General features: G+C 42.5%; 1 protein-coding gene across 4 annotated transcripts in view; it reads right to left on the reverse strand.

Moving 5' to 3' along the window:
• The window catches only part of TACC2 (transforming acidic coiled-coil containing protein 2), a 113,270-nt gene that overhangs the window by 54,923 nt on the left and 41,527 nt on the right, over positions 1-16,820 (reverse strand). For all 4 annotated transcript variants that reach the window (XM_033065537.2, XM_033065541.2, XM_033065540.2 and 1 more), the window contains one exon: positions 12,526-12,657. In XM_033065537.2, the coding sequence (XP_032921428.1) occupies positions 12,526-12,657 (132 nt within the window). The remainder of the gene's footprint in view (positions 1-12,525; positions 12,658-16,820) is intronic.

The raw sequence follows: 16,820 nt of genomic DNA on the forward strand, positions 1-16,820 counted from the left end.
GCAGGGACTGCGAGCCTCCCATCCTCAGCGTGCCCTGGGCTCGGGGCTAGGCGACAGCAAGGCCGGCTTCACCGGAATCCCCCCGGCGAGCAGCCCCGGCAGCTCCGGCTCTGGGGAGGCTGCGGTGCTGCAGTGCAGATGGAAACAGCTGCTCGCATCGGTGGCACCAACACTTCGGCAGCTTCTCTTCTCTGAGCTGTTGCCAGTTTTGGTGGTGGGTTGTTTTGTTTTGGTTTTTTTTTTTTTTTCTGTCCAGATGAACGGTGGTTATAAGATAGAACGAAATCCCGGCCGCTGTGACAGGGTAATCATCAGCTAAACAACAGCGGTCCCAACAGCTCCGGTGCAGGCGCCTGGAACGGCACTATTGGCTATGGAAACCGGCTTGAAAAAAAATAAAAAAATAAATAAAAAAAAAAAAGAAGACGAAGAAAAGCAGACCCTCCCTTTAAGCACACATTGTCAGCTACTGTGGCTCTCTAAGGACCGGCAGGCAGGACCATTATATTGTGTTGACTCAGCCGATTTGAAATGCAAATGCACGCGTGTGAGCTGGGTGCCGCACACACTGCCCAGCAGAGCTGTGCACACCGGGACGCGGCACACAGCACTCAGAAACACAACGGCTGCTCGCTTTTTCCTCTCACAAACCAGCTCATCCCTCTCGCGAAAAAAGAAATGGAATCTTCCGTGAGGAACGCAGGGAGAATATCGTGAGCAGCCAAGGTAAACAAGCCAAAGTGGGAGCAGCTCCATCCAACAGCGGGCACTTTAACCATTCTGCTCCTGCCCGCACACACCCCCGTGCTGGACAGTGAGATGAGAATGCTTCATCTGGCTGGGGAGGATCTTTAGGATCACAAAGTACAGCATTCCAAACCCCGTAAATCACATTATCCTTTCACCATCCAGGAGGTACCAGGGCACTGGGAATTCTAAGGTGCTGAAAAGGATGGGCACCATCCACATCCCTGTCATTGGCAAATAACAGATGATTCACATACAAGCCGTGTTTCACATCATTAAAGAAAAAAAAAAAATCAGTCGCACTGCTGCTTGTACCAGGAACTAAACTCTAGGGATACAAATGGCTTGAAGCTATGTAACAATTCTGGATACATCACAGGGTGGAGGGGTCAAAAGGATCAGATAAATTCAACAAAAATATTAAAACGATCTGACTTCCAAGCACCTACCACAGCACAGTTTTTACATTCTAATGGAGGCCTCGTTAGGCTCACACTTTCAACAGTTATGGGTTTTTTTAATCTGCTTGCATAAATAGAAATCCAGTTGAGTTTTCTTGCTTGACAGGAGAATGAGTGCTGAATGCATGTGTAAGGTTCTGATTCTCTGGGTGCACCCACAATAAATTGTTTTTGAGATAAGAGGAAACAAGGATGTTTAGCAAAGATTAAGAACTTTTCATTTCCAGAGGCTGCCTACAATTTAATTCAGTTATATGAACAGTATCAAGACAAATTACATTTTTTCTTTTCCCTACTAATTTTAAACTATGGGGGAAAGCCTGTGAGCCAGCACTTTGTTCAGCCACAAGCTTCCAAGCAAGTTATAATTTTGGGGTTGCTTTGTTTCTGATAAAAGCCAAACCCTCATTTCTAGCATCTCATTGCTCAAGACTCATCCCAAGTCCACCAGAGGAGCAGCAGCACTGCCTCAGAACTTCTGGAGCAGGGTTGGGTGCCTGAGCCACAACCTCTGAACCCCAAACTCTGCAGCAGTGCTCTGATCTTCCCTTGCCGAAGTGGTGGCAGCTCACTACACCCTCTGAATTTGCCATTGATAAGTAAGGAAAGTGAAGAAAGTGTATGAAAATATCCTATGTACACTCTGGTAGTAGATTTGAAATGGTTAATAACTCCAGGACTTCCACCCAGTATGGGAAATCAATAGTACTGGCCAACATAAAATTACATGCCTGTATCCCTGTTAGGCTGAGGTTACAGCTCAGCTTTACTTTAGTGTGTGGTATCTCTGCCTAATCTTTGAATATCATAATAGCTCCCTGCTGGATTTAATTTGTTACAGAGAAAAGGAGGACTCAGAGAAAAGAAAAACCCCTAGAAAGGCAAACACCAAATTAAGTAAAGTCCTACCAGGTATCTGGAAGGCAAGAGGAGAACACAGGCACTGTTTGTCCTGGTAGTGAGGAAAACAGGGACACTGTCCTGGCAGTGAGGAAAACAGGGATACTCCTAACAAGTGCAAAGAATACACTTCAAACGCCTGTGTCAACTCCTTCAAGTGTCACATGCACATTTATTAAATAAACAAAGCCTATTAAAAGAAGGTTGGGATTGAATCCTATTCTGTGGCAGCATGGCTTTCAGGAGCTGTACAGTGGAGAAGGTTTGTTTTTTTTCCATTCTCCAATGTTTCTATGCAACAAATACTCAAATTGCACTAGAAATGCAGGTCTTGGCAAACCTGCAGGATGAAGGGCTTCAGCCTTTGGAGCCCAGATGTGCTCCTGGTCACTTGGCATGTTCTGTCTGCATTACAGGGGGCTCTGGGTCATGGTGAGGGGTGTCACTGCCTCCTTCTCCCTCCCTCTCAGCCCAGTTCTTGTGCACAGCTCATGGCACAACTCAGAGATTCACCAGCGGACAGCTCACTGCCTCTGAGCTTCTCCTGCACAAAAAGAGGGCAGGATTTCACTCTTCCCTTTAAAACACAACCATTCAAGCAGCTCAGCCACAGCAAGGTGGCCATGGTCTTTCACAAAAACACGCACAGTAACCCAGCCCTGGGTTTGTTGCCTATGGGATGCAGTAACAAATACTAAACTGATGTCTCTGGCCAACCTGTGCAAGAAGTCAAAATGTAGATTTACTTCTGATCTGGCCATAAAATCTGTTACATTACAAAGCTGCAGCCCATCCTGACTGGTTAGAAATACCTCAGATGAGAGGAGCTCTACCTCTTCTGCCTGGCCCCAGTTCACCCTTTAGGCCTGCCAAGAAGCATCAACTTAACACTAAATTTAGTGCAGGCTTTTAAAAATACAAGAACTGTGTTGACACTCTGTGAACATTTTGTAAGAACTTCTCTGGAACCTTAAAAACACAGAGATGTAGCTCAAAAAGAAAAAAAAATCCCATTGTAGCTTCAAAGGATTTAAAGATGCCCTAGGCACTTCAGCCTAGGGATTAAAAGCCATGTAACAACTTATTGTGATCCCACTGCTGAAAAGCCTGTTTAAGTATTTAGTGCCATCCTTTAAAATTAATCATTTTCTCTTTCTACCTCTTTCACCCATTTAAGGCCTCTACTAAACTAATGTTTTATTGAAACTGGATGTCCACTGATTAGTTGTTTCAAATAGTCTACAGACTCCTAAATATTTGGTCTTATTCCATTTCATGTTTATATATAAATTCAAACTTTGGTCACTTGCACCCAATTTGAAATTTTTGGCTTCAATCAAAAAACAATGCTGAGCAGCATGATAAGGTTTGAGATACTGAAATTTATGTTCTGTTTCTTTGCTCTTGGCTTCAGTGTCCTTCATGCCAGGAATTTGCACAAGTTATAAACATGACCACACATACACACACACAGAACATCAAAGGGCCTGCTGAAAGAAAAGCCTCCCTCACACATCTATTCCCTGGGGAAGGAGTGGTGAATATTCAGCTGTACCTCCTAGCTGCAATGCATTATTGAGGTACTGTGCAGAAACAAGCACCATATAAAAGAAAATGCAAAGACAGAGCAAAACCAAACATCCCAAGCAAAAAGAGATTTCTCTAGTATCTGAATGCTGCTGCCATAGCTCTGAGGAACAGTACTTTCTAAAAAAAAAAACCAAAAACAACAACATCCAGAAGATGGGGAAATGTTTCAAAAATACATATATATAGACACACAAACACACACATATATATATTTAAATGATATTGTCTTTGGACCCCAAAAAAGTCTTGAATGCAGCTTGGGAAGAAGCTTTCACCCCAAAGCCTCTCTTATTTGTAGGCTGCCTGGAATTAAAGGGTTCATGGCAAGGCTATCCACAATATCAGACTGAGGAACAGCAATATCTCTCCTGAAGGACTAAAAGCACCAAACTGCTTGAAAAAAACTGGCTCAGTATGGACAGAGTGGCACAGCAAACCGTGCCTGGGGAGGCTGGCTGTGTTAGAGTACATTAGCACATAAAAGCACTGACATCTTTTGAAGTGCAGTGGTGACAGCCCTTTTAGAACACCCAAGGCTGGAGACTCCTGTGCTCCCAAAGCCCTGCAGGAGCACCAGCCCTCCCTGGCCTCTGCCAAGTCCTTCCAGAAATCCAGGTCTCCCAGGAGCAGATCTTTGTGTTCCAGGGAAGGTCAAGCAGGCTCTTTTCAGCCATGTGGGCACTCAGGTTCGGAGTTTATCTTTCTAAGGGTCACAGAGCAGGCAGCTCTGAAAGAACTCAAGCATTCTTCATTTGAAGGTGCACAAAAATCTGGAAGTCCAGACATGTTGTGCTTATTTCTGTGCTTCTTTGCTCACCATGCATTCTGTCAGTCCTGGGACACCTTTATTTCCTTTTGCTTTGTTTTTACTATGAAAATCAGACTTTCTTGCCCCTGTAGCCCAACTTTTGCTCCTTAGTCTCATCTCCCTCTCTCAGAGAGCAAGAGAGGATGTATCTTACAATTCCCATATTCCCTAGAGGAGAACCACTTAAAATTCCTTCTCAAGGAGCTGAAGCTGCAGCTGGAACACTACAAGGAATTTATTGCCCTTCCGTTGGTTCTTCCCATTTTCTTGTTGACTCCAACCCTATGTCATGCCCAAAGATGTGCCACAAGGAATCTCTGTGAGACCACATTCATCATGTTTGTTTTTATTTTTTTTCCAGCCAGGTCACTCCATGCTCCAGCTCACCACCTGCACTGCTGTGGGACAGGCACAACATTTAACACTGGTGTTGACACTGCCTCCTTCAGAAAGTCACAGCTAAACCCAACCAAACCCATTTTCAATCTTTATCTCCAGAGATGTTAATTTTTTTCTTTCTTCAGGGAATAGAGGAAAATTAACTCTATTCCAGCCAAAACCAGGACACCACTTTGTATGCCAGCAGATCACAATTTAAAATTAAAAATCTTTATTATTTTGAAAGTTGATAACCCAAACCATCTCCTGGAGGGCCAAGTTGTGACCTGTTGCTGCTATCAGGTAGCAAGAGCAGTGAAAAAAAAACCCTAATTTCTTTCTTTCTCTCCATTAATTCTATGAGTGCCTTTGCGCTACAAATAAAAACAAATACAAAAAAGTTCACTGAAACATGCAACAAATTTATCCCATTTTGGTATGCTGGCAAAAACCAGTGAAAGGTTAACACAGATTGTAACATCTATGCTTTAGCAGTGCCTAATAAATAGACATATACTGCAGTTTATGGTCATGGTATAGTTAAGATATTATTATAGTCCATAATTAGCCATTTAAAGATACATTTATTTTTTATTGCCATCTTTCTAAAATCCAGTTATCCTTAGTTTAATTCCATTCCAGTACAGATAAATCAGAAATTCAGCCCTATATGGAGAATGACAGACCTTCAGATTGAAACCATGGCTTTGTTGGTGGTTTTTTGTTAGTTGTAGGTTTTGGATTAGTTTTTTCTAAGCATTTATCTTTTAATGGTCTTAGATGGGGCACTGATTCACAACTGGAGAGTGTAAATGAAATCTGAGCAGTGAAATAATTGCAGAGTGTTAAATCAGTGGGATATTTTTCAATACAATTTTCAAGGAAAATAGAAGCAATTTGTTCAATTGCCTCTGTACATCACCTGGCACAACACAGCCCTATCCACGTCACCATGGTACAAAATTATACACCAAACAACACAAGGAGATCCTAGGTGTAAAGATTCACAGATTTATCTTGTTCTTACAGATCAAATACTTTGATAGACACATTGTCTGCTCCACCACTTATCTAGATTAACACAGTGTGAGTGCTTTATTTGCATTGATATACTCTTCATCAAAACACAATGTCCCAGAGTTTTAAGCCTGAGCACACTGACAGAATTCCCATCTGCTAATTCCAAGAAAACAGGAGTGACCAGTGATGATGCAGCCAGGATGGACACTGAAGCTGACAAGAAACAAACACTGGAGTGAGTTTCAAATAAAAAAAAAAAAAAAAAAATAAGAAATAAATGTGTCCTCTCCCCACTGATCACTGCTTGGCTGCTAAGGTCACTGCTTAATCTAAATTGCAAGTGAGATTAATGGCATTAAGAGTTATGAATACCAAGATGCCTGCTTAGTTATTGAAATTTCCAGCATGGGAATCCCAGAGGAAGGATAACAAAGGGGGCCCTTTAGCACAGTGCTGCTTGGGATGCCGGGGGGCTCCAGGCTTTCAGAGGCCGGCAGTGAATTACGATCAGCAACGTGAGAACTGCACACCCCTCAGGATTCCACAGCCTGCCATGAAATGAAGGAGGCACACAGAGTGGGAGATGAGCCACACATTAGTGGCTAACTTTTTTATTTTTCTTTGCTGCTTCTTTGCAGAGTTGGGATTGAAGCATGAGAGACAGAATTTTCATGTTTGGACTCAGTTGTTTATTAATTCTTATCTGCAGTACAGTGAGTTTTACATTACCTTTATCTAAGAAGCTAAAAGTGAAAAAATGGAGCTGTATCTCACTTGTTACAAGGTCTTTTAAGGCCTAACTATGTAATTAAAAGCTAACATCTATATTATTTATACTTTTGACCCAATGACCAAACACCTGTGACCCACACTGTGGGATTTTCTATCCAACCAAAAATACTGCCTGAAACCAAGAAGAAGAAGAAACAAGAAGGAAGAAGTAGCCTAAGAACTTCCATCTTATCCCATACCTATTACTATATTCTAAAACCCCAAATTCCAGACCCTTCACCATGTGATATTACACACTTCTATTTAAACTACAGAGGTTCCAAGTCCATCACTCACATTTGGAAGCCTTCTCCAAGGCCTCAAGTCAAAGGCAGTGTTCTCTTGGGGGTCAGTGTCAGAAAGCACAGAGAGTTTAACACTTCCAGGCTTCAGGGTTCCAACATGCCAAGAGCTGAGCACAGCCCAGGTGTGGGTGCTTCCCTGCCTTCCCCTGGCTGTGGGATGTGGTGAAGGAGCCAGAGTCAGGGGTCAGGGCAGCCAAACCCCCGTGCAGAGCTCACACCTCACTTTGTGCACCCCCCGCACTCTCATTTGCTCCTTTGCTTTCCCCTCCTGCCAAGGCACAGACATTTCAGTTTCAGATTTTGGGCTCTATCATACTGCTGCTGTAAGAGCCATGCCAGAATTCCTCAGATGACAAACAAAACTTTAAACTCCTATTACCAAATTTCGGGTCTGGGACCACAAGCATCACCACACCAAAGGAGGGAGCTTGTTTTGCTGCTGAATATGCTTCTGCAGACCATGTCCACAAGCCCAAATTCTGTTGACATTTCCAAACACCAGAATTGCAGAAACACCATCACAGACAACAGGAGCTGTTCTTGCTTCCATGCTTATTTCTAAGTATCTAAACATCCTGAGATGTAAGATATCTACATCAGGCTTGCTAGGAAAGGAGCAGCCTGATGCCAGGAGGGGACTGACATTTTTAAGGGCTTTCATGCACCTGCCCTCAGCTGAGAAGATCCCTGCTGATTATGCTCTCCAAGAGCACCTTGTTGCAGGAGATTTCAGCAAGCACAATCCAAAGGCCTGCTGGCCTCAGGGCCACAGTAAAGGATTGGATTATGAAAATGCAGGATGAAGAAAGCAGACAAGAACAGTATTGTCCCCTGGTGCAATGCTGCTGAGGATGGGTGGTGAAATGACTGCCTTAAAGAAGTCAGCTTGCAGCTTCAATTTGATTTCATGAGAGTTAACACAAAATTGGTCTGAAGTGTGCCTAGTATGCTTCAGTGGTTTCTTTAAGCTTTTGTTTCTAGAGGATTTAGCATTACAGGCAGAATACCCCAAAAGCACATGCTATATTTTAGCATAACAGTGATTATTGAGAAATACAAAATACACCTGACAACAGTTTTAGCCTGCTCTAGGACAAGAGGTGATCCCATACAAGCCCTCCACCCTCCAGGCAGTGTCAGGAGCTGTCACTGTGTGTGCCACAGTGCCAAGGAACAGCACCCCAAGCCAGGTGTGTAATTTCTGAATATGTGCTGCCACGGTTTTTGTAGGATGCAGAATGATCAGTGCTGCTCTAAACTCCTTGTGGATGGATTAATTAGTGTAACAACATATTCATTTTCCTGCTGCTGAACCTGTTCTAGCAGCAAGGAAATTACCATAAATTGCCTGAGGGAACCTGTAAAATACACAGGAATAACAGGCAAACAGAGTGCTACCATCACCCCTTTGTCCACCGCCTCAGACAGAGAGCAGCTTTACATGACACACAAATAATTGCTCTCTTTGAGCAAACCTGCAGCCAAAACAGCCCAGAGAGCCCAAATTCCCAACCAGCATGTGCTGAGAAAACAGGTGACATTTCCCACTCGTGCCAAGCACCCATTAATGCTTTGCCTTTCAAAAATGGAGCTGCTGGCAGCTATTTGTTGAATAGCCAGCACACACCATGGGGGTTTCTGTGCACCCCTCTAAACACACAGAACTGTCCCCCCACATCATGGGCTCACCCACATAACCCCACCATACCAGTCCCACACCCAGCTACAAAAAAATTCACATAATCCACAATATTTTGGGCTTGAAACACAGCAGACATCCCAGAATTTGATGCTATTAATAATAAATTGAATAATATAATATATATAATAAATAATAAATCTTCAATTCTTCATACACAAAGCATCCTGCCTGAGGCTGAGCAGTACTGAACACTCCACTCAGGAGACACTCTCCTTTAAAAACCTGGAATGGTGGAAATGGATGAAGAGCAGCACTGTGGCTCATTCCTGCCCATTTTTTACAGGCTGGTTGGTTATGTGGAAGGGATCTATTTTTAATGCTGTTTTTCAGGAGATGGTAAATGCTTTTCATGGTATCAGCCACAAAGCCTCAACAAAAATCCTTGGGTTTGGTTTATAAGAATTAACTTCATTTCAGTGCCTTCTATCTATTGCTATCCTTAAAAAAGTATCACTTCATTTGTGCACCAGACAGTCCAGACACACACCACTACTGTCCAATTCACATGACAAACACAAACCCCACAAAACTACACCTTCCTTCTGCCCCAGAAAACCCCCAAATGCAAAAAATCTGCAAACTCCCACATTTTGGAACTACACCTTCCTTCTGCCCCACACAACCCCCAAATGCAAAAAATCTGCAAACTCCCACATTTTGGAAAGAAAGAGGCATTTGTATCCCCCACTTGTACTTCTCACCTCTTCCTTGCTCAATGCTCTTGTAAACTTAAATGTTGTAATACATTCCTTTTAAAAGGGTTAAGACCACTCAAGGGAAAAAACCTTGGGTTTTTGAATCCCATTTAATCCCTTCTTGGTGTGGAATACATCATTAAAAGCAACTCAGTCTAGGCTTATCAGTGTTGGTCCAAAATGAAGGCAATACATTGATTTTTATTTCCTTAGTTTTACAACAAGTCCCTCTGAAGGTGGGCAAAAGGAGAAAACTTATTTTCAACACACAATCAAGCAAATAAAACCCAGAAGTCATAAAGCTTATCCTGTTTTTCTGCCTGACACCAATTATTCAGCTTTGCTTCCTCCCAGGGAAGCATTATGAAACATTTTGGAAACCAACACCACAGAAAGTAGAGCTTTGTGTAAACACTGTTGTGACTTTCTGCTTTCAGAGAGATTTATTGCTGTGCTTCCAATTGGTTCCAGGCTCATTACAGGAAAATTAAGTAAGACAGAAATGTGTATTTAATTTCAGAGATCAACAGACATTCCCTGTCCATCCAAAGTCTCTCAAAAAGTTCAGACTCCAGTCTGCTTTAGCTTCTGAAAGAAAACTGACCTGGTATCTGACAACAAGGAGGACCCAGCTCTCCATTCCCATCAGCCACACAGAACATCACAGGTGCAATTTTCAAAGCAAGCAGTGAGGTTACAAGAGAGGCCATGCTCAAAACCAGCACTTGGTTTTTGTTCTCCAGAACAAATCACATCCATCTCTCTTCCTTGCAGGACAGAGGGATGGATCTGCTCCTCAGAGACCTTCCAGCTCTGTCCATAGGGCTTCCATAAAGAATCAGCTGCTCTCTAGCAATATTTCAGCATTTCTCTCAAATTATGAAGCATCTGTGACACAGTTCATAATGTGACCATCATAATGATAGAGGAGGCTGCAATGCCTCAAGATCCATTTTGCAGAAAATCACATGGTGGCCCAGCAGTTGCACAAGTTCAGCACCTTGCCAGGCACGTGCCATCAATGTGACAAAGTGAAACATAACCCAATTTGCAAGCTATTATTTTCCATGGCTGATTTGACTTGATACACAGGAATCACATAAAAACACAAGACAGTCTCAGAAGTATTCACAAAGGGGTTGATTACAACAGCAGACAGCTATTTGCACAGTAATATTTTGCTTTTCAACAGGGTGCAAGAGTGATTTTTTGTCCACAGACAACTCTAATTCTCACCTTTTTGTGCATCTTAATTTCCATTAAGATACAAACACACCAGTTCAGCTTTGGAGAAAGAAGCTGTGGGTGACAGGATCACTATTCTCAAGGCATAATGAGAATGCTGAGAGTGCACATTTGGGCTGCTGACATCCTAGGCTGGATTTTCATTCTGCATTAAGAAGTTCTACTAACAAAACATGGCTCCCAAAGAGGCTGTGGACTTCCCATCTCTACAAGTGTCCAAGGCCAAGAGTTTCTTATGCACACACAGACATTTACATTATTAAACACACTACATCAATATCAAAACAAAACAGAAACTTCAGAGGCACAAGCCAGCCTAAATATATAAGCACAGCAGCTCTGCTTGCCTGCAGAGTTCTAAAGTTATTTCTCCTGTCATTGAAACTGAATTCTAACGAAAAGGAAAAGTCTAATGTTTTAGTGGTTTCAATTTGGATTTGTAAACAACAGTCATTTGTGACTATACTACAGTGCTCCCACAATGAGAAATTCAGGGTATCTGTAAAGTTGAAACAACTCTGGATGAGTCTCTGGAAAGAGTCAACATCTCAGGGTATTTTCTAACTTAAAAATCTCACCTGCCCATTCTTCTCCATTTTTAGAGGATAATCATTGCATCTGCCCTTCAATTCAGAAAATCCTCTCCAGATGACAGAAATTGCACACTGCTACAAAACACTTCTGTTCTCCATCAATGGTACACAGGTTGGTGCAGTGCAGGTCATGGAGGAAAATTACAAAGACTTGGCTTAACTGTCTTCAGCAGCACATACACTAAAGGTGAAGACACCATTTTTCTGATCAAAACACTCAGGAGTTTAGAAGAAATAATTAATCAACGTTTCCTAGATATTGCAGTCAATAGTTTTTACAGCAGCATTTGATAATAGCTATTTGTGCAGTGCTCCACAGCAGAACAAGTCTATTGTGTATATTTAAATTCATAATTCAGAGTATCCTCCTGCTGACAGCAGCATCTTTTGACATTTCTGAACAGAACTGTAGAGGCATAACTGTATTTCCTGTGGTGTCTCCTGTCTTGTATCCCACTTGTCACAAGCTGCCAGTGTGTATTGGTGGGGTAGAGAATGCTGCTCTCCAGGGAGTGCCCATTTCATATTCTCAGCTGTGCTGTGACCTTTTCCATGAATAGATGTCACAATAAGGGCAGGCCCTGCTTGCTGAGCCACAAGAGCAGACTGGTTAATCACCTTCAGCCTGGCACCAGCTGAAGCTCTGTCAGGAATATCCAAGGATGTCTCCACTATATTTGAGATGGGATGGTTGGGACATGATCTTTAAGGCTCCTTCCAACACAAATCATTCTGACTCAGGGGTTTTCAAAGCAAAAAATGTGCTGGACCACCTGTGGCAACAATCAGTGTAAATCTGAGTGAAACATTTAACTTTGAAATCAAGGTAATGTTTTTTCAGCACGAGTGAAACCAAGCTGTAAAACTTCTTCCTTCACTACTGGCAGTGACAATGCAAATCAGGCATTGGGTGGGGAAGCTGCTGTTAACATCTGAAGGTGAATGAGCAGAGGACCTGGTCTTGCACTGTTTCACATCCAGAAACAAAACAAAACAACAAACTTCAAGAAAGGAAAATATTGGAGGAAAAAAAACCTAAAAAAATAATAGTTTAAAAACAGAAGGAAAGATCAGCATAGTAATAACCAGTGTAGCCTAAGCTCCCTCTTCTGGTATTTTGGAGTGAATACATTGGATTAGCCAGGTCTTGATAAGTCTAATATTTGGATTCAAAAATCTAGCAGTGAATTCATATAACTTAGACAAAACACCTGTCAAACTCAGTCTCCCTCTTTCACACTAGTAACATTTCTTAAGCAAAAGATGTAAAGACGTGGAAAAGTCTTGTAACAATTGAAATCACACAATACCTTTTTTTTTCCCTTGTGAAACCTTTGGTTTCTTGAGCAGGCAGCTCTACACCATCACCAGGGGCCACAGCCAAAGGTACATCCTCAGAAGTGTGGTTATCAACTCCTTTGCAGCTGTCAGGCTTGGAAGTGCTGCAAAACAATTATTAAAAACAAGCTGACAAATTTCAGAAGTTCTCATGAAGCTTTAATGAAGTCTCTTTACAGGATGAACTTTGGCTGGATCTACAAGGAGCTATGAGGAGCACATCATCCCCTCTCAAATTGTCTCTCTCTCCCACCTCCCACAAATTCTTCCCAAAAACATTATTTCATTTAACTTCTCAGCTGACCACATAATCAGTGATACTGCAAAGTCTTGACAGCTCTTATAGAAAGTGCCAGAGGCATTTAACTCTATATGAAATCAGTATAGTAAATAAAGCACTAATGACTGCTCACACAGCCCTTTCTCCTCATTGTACAATATAAACATTCGATTAAGCGATTTGTGTTTTAGAAAAAAATGTAAAATCTGGGACTAAAACATTCTCTTACTTTAAAAGCTCTCCCTAGACTGTAAAGCTAAACACATTAATCCCAGAACTCATTACATGGATGTTAAGTCCCTCTGCTCAGCAAAGCCCCACACTCAGGAGCAGGGCAGTAACCACACACCTCCCCCTGCTCTCTGCCGCCCTCATTAAACCACTGACAGAAAAGGAACTAAATAACCAATGACTTCATGTCTCAAAAGCAGGTGCAATTCAAGGTCAACACCACACTGTTCCTTCCAGGGCACCTCAGGCACACCAGAGGGACATAAATGTGCTGGGGTAGCAGACACACACAAATGTTGATGGAAATTTTGATGGAAACAGGATGTGGCTGAGAAGCTTCTTACAGGTTTCCTGAACTAAATATAAACAGCTATCTTAGTCATTCCTTTAAAAATTTTCTCTCCTCTTCCCCCAGTAATTACACTGGAATTGTAGGCAGCAGATTAAATTGTGTTACTGATGAAGAGTTAATAAAATCCAGGGACAAGCTGTTCCCTTCTTTGGTGCACAGAGGACAAGCCTAAAGCACATCTCTAACTTTAGTCACAATACACAGGAGCAGGAGAACAGCCCCTTCCCAAAGTGCCTGTACACTCAGTTACCAAGATCACCAAAGCTCTTTGTGAGTGTAGTTTACCTTGATTAACTTATATCCACCAATCTGCTTTGTGCCATATGGGACAACTACCCAGCTATTTCTTCTAAGAAATTATCTCTGCTTTCCTCACTCCTTCCTTCCTTTCCTTCCTGTTTGTTCAAACTGGCCTGATGCTGACACAGACACATGAAATTTTTAGCCCCAGCAAGTCAATACAAATAAATAAATTAATAATGATTTAAAAGCAGGTTGTTTCCTTTTTCATGCAAAGGCCTTTGTCCTTGGCTAAAAATGTCTCTGTACTAATATAGTAACAGCATCCCCCCTATACCAAGGCACTGTGACTATATAGGGGCACAGTGAAAGTGAGATTTTTAAAGCAGAAAAAAGTGAACTGCTAAAAATAAGTGAATGCTGAACATCTGTTTGGAGAGCAAACAAAGAGTTGCAAAACCCAAACAATTCACAAGAGGGCCCAGCCAAACAAGAGCACCAAAGGCACATAAATTATGGCTCTGGTGTTATGGACACACAAAGCTGTGCCAGTCCTACAGGAGCACCTGTTTCACCCACACTCTTCACACAGGCACAGATTATCATCTGCAGCCCTTCAGCTTCGCCCTTTAAGCCTTTCCACATCTAATGAAACAATTTTTAGAGATACTTTGACTGATGAGTGTGATTCCCAACACTAAAGCAAAGCTTGCCATCAACACACAAGGGTTTCCAGAAAAACTCTGCCCCTCATCCTTTACAAAGCTTCCACTCCTCCTCCTGCTCTGACAGACTGCACAAATTGAGGCAGGAGAGCCTCAGAACAGCAACCCCATCCAAAATAAAAACTTCCTGCCCACTCTGAGCTCTCCAGCCTAACACTGCATCAACTGGGGTCCATGTGTCAACTCAAGGTACTTTTATCACCTCAGACATGAAGCAGATACATTAAAACCTCTCCACAGCTCTTATTTAAACAGGATTTTCCATTAAACTTTCTTCTCAACAAGTAATATTTCAATGGTTGCAGGAAGAATACTACCAAAAGGCCCAAGTCTTCTCAATGCACAATAAACTATACATTAGTATAGCATCTATCCTGTGGAGTCAAGTTGATTAGAAAACAAGCAACCTCAGAAATTATTTTCTGATTATCTGTGTGCACAGACAAATGTGGGTACTCCTGCCTTCTTGTGCTGCCAACACTAAGAAATACAGCCCCAAACACAAGTAGCAAGTGCCTTCTAAGCTGTCAATTTTCCTGGCCATTTGCAGGTTTGTTTTTTTTTTTCCCCAGAAGGCAGGAAGAAGTTGCAGGGAGCAGACAGACACTGCTCACTGTTTCACACCTCCAACCTGGAGCCCAGCTATGTGTGTCTTGCACAATCAGGGCTCTTATTTGCCTTCCCTACCTTTCCAACCCAAACATTCCTCATACAACACAGAAGTCCTGGTGCAGAGCTCTGCACCTGCAGAGCAAAGAGAAACCTGTGTCTGGCCAAAAGTTCTCCTGATGCAACATGTACTGGCAAATCAGAGTGAACTTGGCCTTTCACTGCTAAAAATGCTTGGCAAAACCACCAATGAACTTTTCACCCAATTCCCTTCCAGGCACTTCTCTGTAGATAAATAAAACCTTACTGAGCAGATGAGAGCAGGTTGCCCCTGATCAATATGTTATCAGCAGGAGAGAGGCAGGCAGTCACCCTCAAGAAGCAAAACAAAGATAGAGTTTCCTGACTGGACAGATGGAGGGACAACCTGATCTCTTACTCTGCCCTGCCATCTGGAAGCCATTTAGCACAAACTGACCCCCATCATATATGCACCATTATTTTTCCTTGTCAAAGTGCCTGCATTATGTGACACCCCTGATGGGGAAAGACATGGAAACAAAAGCAAATTTAGTAAATAACTAAATATTTTGGAGGAAAACATTTAATGATTGCACCTTACTACAGACAGACTGGAATAACACCATGGCATTCAGGAGTCCCTGTAACATCTCCATTTTGCAGAGGTACCCAGTAGGCATCACAGAGATGTCACATATGTGTGCATTAGAGAACTGAATCCAGTCACACTGAAATGCAGTGGTGCAGAGCTTCTACACACAATGCCAAAAAAGCAAAGACTTTAACAAGATTATCTTACTCATATTGGCAATAATCTGTTCCACGACAGAGGTGAGTTTTTGATGACAGATAAGGTAATGAGAGAAAAAATCACTGAGGCTCTTCCTTTGGGTAAGAAAAGCCCAGTCCTGCTATTACTGACCCTGGCTGTGAGTATAATCCCACATGCTTTAATACTTTCATTTGCTACCAACATCATGTTATTATCAGCTCAGGACCAAACTGCAGGGAAGCCAGCAGAGCTGCTAGTGCAGGAGGAACTGCACCAGACTGAACCCACAGGAGTTAAAGCAGGGGTGCAGCTGCTGATTTAACCTCTCTTCTGCCAACCAGCTGCCACCTGGGGTTGGGCACAGTGGCAGCCTCTGGGTTTTCTACTGCTGGGACAGCAGGAAACCTCTCTGCAAGGCTCACAGAGAAGCTGGCAAGTGACAACAACCTGGACAGAAAAGACAGGTGAAGGAGAATGGGTAGGCTTTCATATCCAAAGCTGCACATGGATGCAAAATAAAGGAGTAAGGAAAAAAACCAACACTGACAAGAGTTAACTTGTACAGCATTTAAAAAAACAAACAAAAGAGTTAAAACTAACAAACACAGAAGAATCACTGACAGCCAGCTTCAATCCAGTTGACCACAATGTATCTCTCTGTCAGTGTCTCTGCTTCAGGAACTGGAAAACTACCTAAACCCAATGTGAAATACCTCTGGTTTGCCACTTTTTAGCACTGAACCCTTGCAAAAATCCTTGCAGCTCCCTCAAGGCCAGGATTTGGAAACAACAGCCAGATGCTGTGGGTGCTGCACAGTCTGTGCCCTCACCCCTACTGGGCTCAGCCACCCTGGATGGGGCAAGCACAGCTCAGCAGCAGCACAGCCTGTGCAACTGGGGTGGAGCAAGGAACCCTTCAGACATTAACAACAAAACATTCAAAAGGCACAAGCTATGAAGTAGATAAAAAGAAAAGGTGTAGTATAATATAATTAACTTGAAATTCCAGATTCACATGACAATGCAAACAGAGTGAA

The sequence above is a fragment of the Catharus ustulatus genome, chromosome 8, assembly GCF_009819885.2.
Source record: "Catharus ustulatus isolate bCatUst1 chromosome 8, bCatUst1.pri.v2, whole genome shotgun sequence".
Taxonomy (NCBI): Eukaryota; Metazoa; Chordata; class Aves; order Passeriformes; family Turdidae; genus Catharus; species Catharus ustulatus.